The 1,930-nt window shown below is 59.3% G+C and overlaps 1 protein-coding gene across 1 annotated transcript in view; it reads right to left on the bottom strand.

The window, feature by feature from the left end:
- The window catches only part of GPR143 (G protein-coupled receptor 143), a 9,933-nt gene that overhangs the window by 6,995 nt on the left and 1,008 nt on the right, over positions 1–1,930 (bottom strand). The window contains exons 2-3 of the mRNA XM_006763818.2: positions 1,621–1,715; positions 67–159 (exon numbers count right to left, since the gene is read on the bottom strand). Coding sequence (XP_006763881.1) covers positions 67–159; positions 1,621–1,715 — 188 coding nt within the window. The remainder of the gene's footprint in view (positions 1–66; positions 160–1,620; positions 1,716–1,930) is intronic.

Here is a 1,930-nt window from a genome sequence, read left to right as displayed (position 1 = left end):
GAGGAGCCGGCGGGGGCCGCAGAGCAGCGGGTGGGGAAGTGGCGCCGTCTTTCCGGGCCGCCTTACCTGGACAGGGACGGGTGATAGAGCATGAGCAGCCCCTCGGCGCCGAGCAGCACGGCCAGGCCCCAGGCCATGAGGTGGTAGAGCAGGATGATGCTAGGAGAGGAGAGAGCCGCCTCAGCTGCGCAGCCAGGGAGGCCCAGCGGCCCGGCCACGCCCGCGCTCCCCCCTCGGGCTAGGAGTGGCCTTAGTTGGCCTCTCGGCTGTTCTTTTTACTGGGGTGGAGTTCATAAAACAGAACCATTTTACCCTGGCCGTTTGCTCAGAGGTTGGAGCATTGGCCTGTGGACCGAAGGGTCCCGAGTTCGATTCTGGTCAAGCGCAGGTACCTCGGTTGCAGGCTCCTCCCCAGCCGGGGCCCTGGTCAGGGTGCCTACAGGAGGCAACCCATCGGTGTGTTTCTCTCACATCAATGTTTCTCTGCCTTTCCCTCGCTCTTCCACTTTTTAGAGAGAGTGGAAGAGATGCTTTGTGTAGCTGAGGAAAAGGCCCACTTTTATTTTTTTATGTCGATATCCAGTTGTCGGAGCCAGGGTGAGGATTCCAACACAAAACAAACCAAACCAACCAAGGCCACAGTGAGATAGCACTGCGCACACCAGGCGGGCTGACACTCCCAAAGCCACACACATGCACACAAAGTAACACGTGTCGTTAGCAGATGCGGGAATGCAGAGCCAGCGCTCCCAGCTGCTGAGAAAGCACAGGGCGCACCTCGCGGAAAGCAGCTCCTTATGCGGTTACACTCAGGGACGTGATGGCCGGGGGCTTCTGCCCGGAGCTCCCTCCCTGGGATGAGCGGAAAACGCGCGTCCTCACAAACACTTGCGTCCACATGTCACTGCTGCTCTATTCCTAATCGCCGCGCAATGGCACCCCCTCCATGCCCATCAGTGATAAATGGATAAAGTGCCCGCGGCCCTGCAGTGGAATATTACTCAGCAACGAACAGGAGTGAAGCGCTGATAGATGCTACAGCGTGGACACACCTTGGAAATGTTATGCGAAGTTTAAGAAGCCGACACAAAAGGTTGTATAGCGCATGATTCCATTTATGAGAAACGTCCAGAACAGGCAGATCTAGGCACAGAGAGTAGATTAGCAGCTGTGGGGGCTGAGGAGAGGGGAGAATGGATAGACAGAGACCACTAACCAGCACAGACATTGGGGAGGCGGGGGGGTTAAAGCGTCATAAACTAGATGATGGTGATGGCGGCACAATTCCGGGAATTCACTACAAGACAATGGATCTTTGTTGTTAATCCTCACCCGAGGATATTTCCCCACTGATTTTCAGAGAGAGAGTAGAAGGGAGGAGGAGAGACACAGAGAAACACTGATGTGAGAGAGACACATCCACGGGTTGCCTCCTGCACGCACCACTCCTCCCGCACTGGACCAGGGATCGGCCTGCAACCGAGGTGGGTGTCAGGCTCAAAGGGGAGGGGCTGTCCTCGGTGAGGCTGTAGGTGTCTGTCTGGCGATGAGACCTGGCTAAATGGTGGCACACCTTTCCCGAGGCCAGGGCACCAGAGCAGGCCCCCCTCCTCCGCCTACCTCAGTCCCGACGACCTCCGGATCACCAGGTAGGCGTCCACCGCGTAGCAGAACAGCCACCAGAAGCAGGTGCTGTAGAGCAGCTGGATCCACACCTGTGGGCGGGGAGGTAGCCATCAGGGCCCCAGGGCCCGGGCGCCAGGCTGCCCCAAGCGAGAGATGACCCTCGCCGCCCTCTGTCGTCAGGAGGCGCACAGGACAGCCTGGGACACACTGGGCAGGCCTGGAAACCAGGGCGGTGTGGCGGGGACAGCTGTGCGCCTCTGTCCGGGTCTGCTCAGCGCCTGCCCCGTGAGCCCGGCCTCCCGGG

Source organism: Myotis davidii, unplaced genomic scaffold, assembly GCF_000327345.1.
Source record: "Myotis davidii unplaced genomic scaffold, ASM32734v1 scaffold1277, whole genome shotgun sequence".
Classification (NCBI taxonomy): Eukaryota; Metazoa; Chordata; class Mammalia; order Chiroptera; family Vespertilionidae; genus Myotis; species Myotis davidii.
The sequence above is the reverse complement of the archived record's forward strand: the minus strand, read 5'-3'. Positions and strand labels throughout refer to the sequence as shown.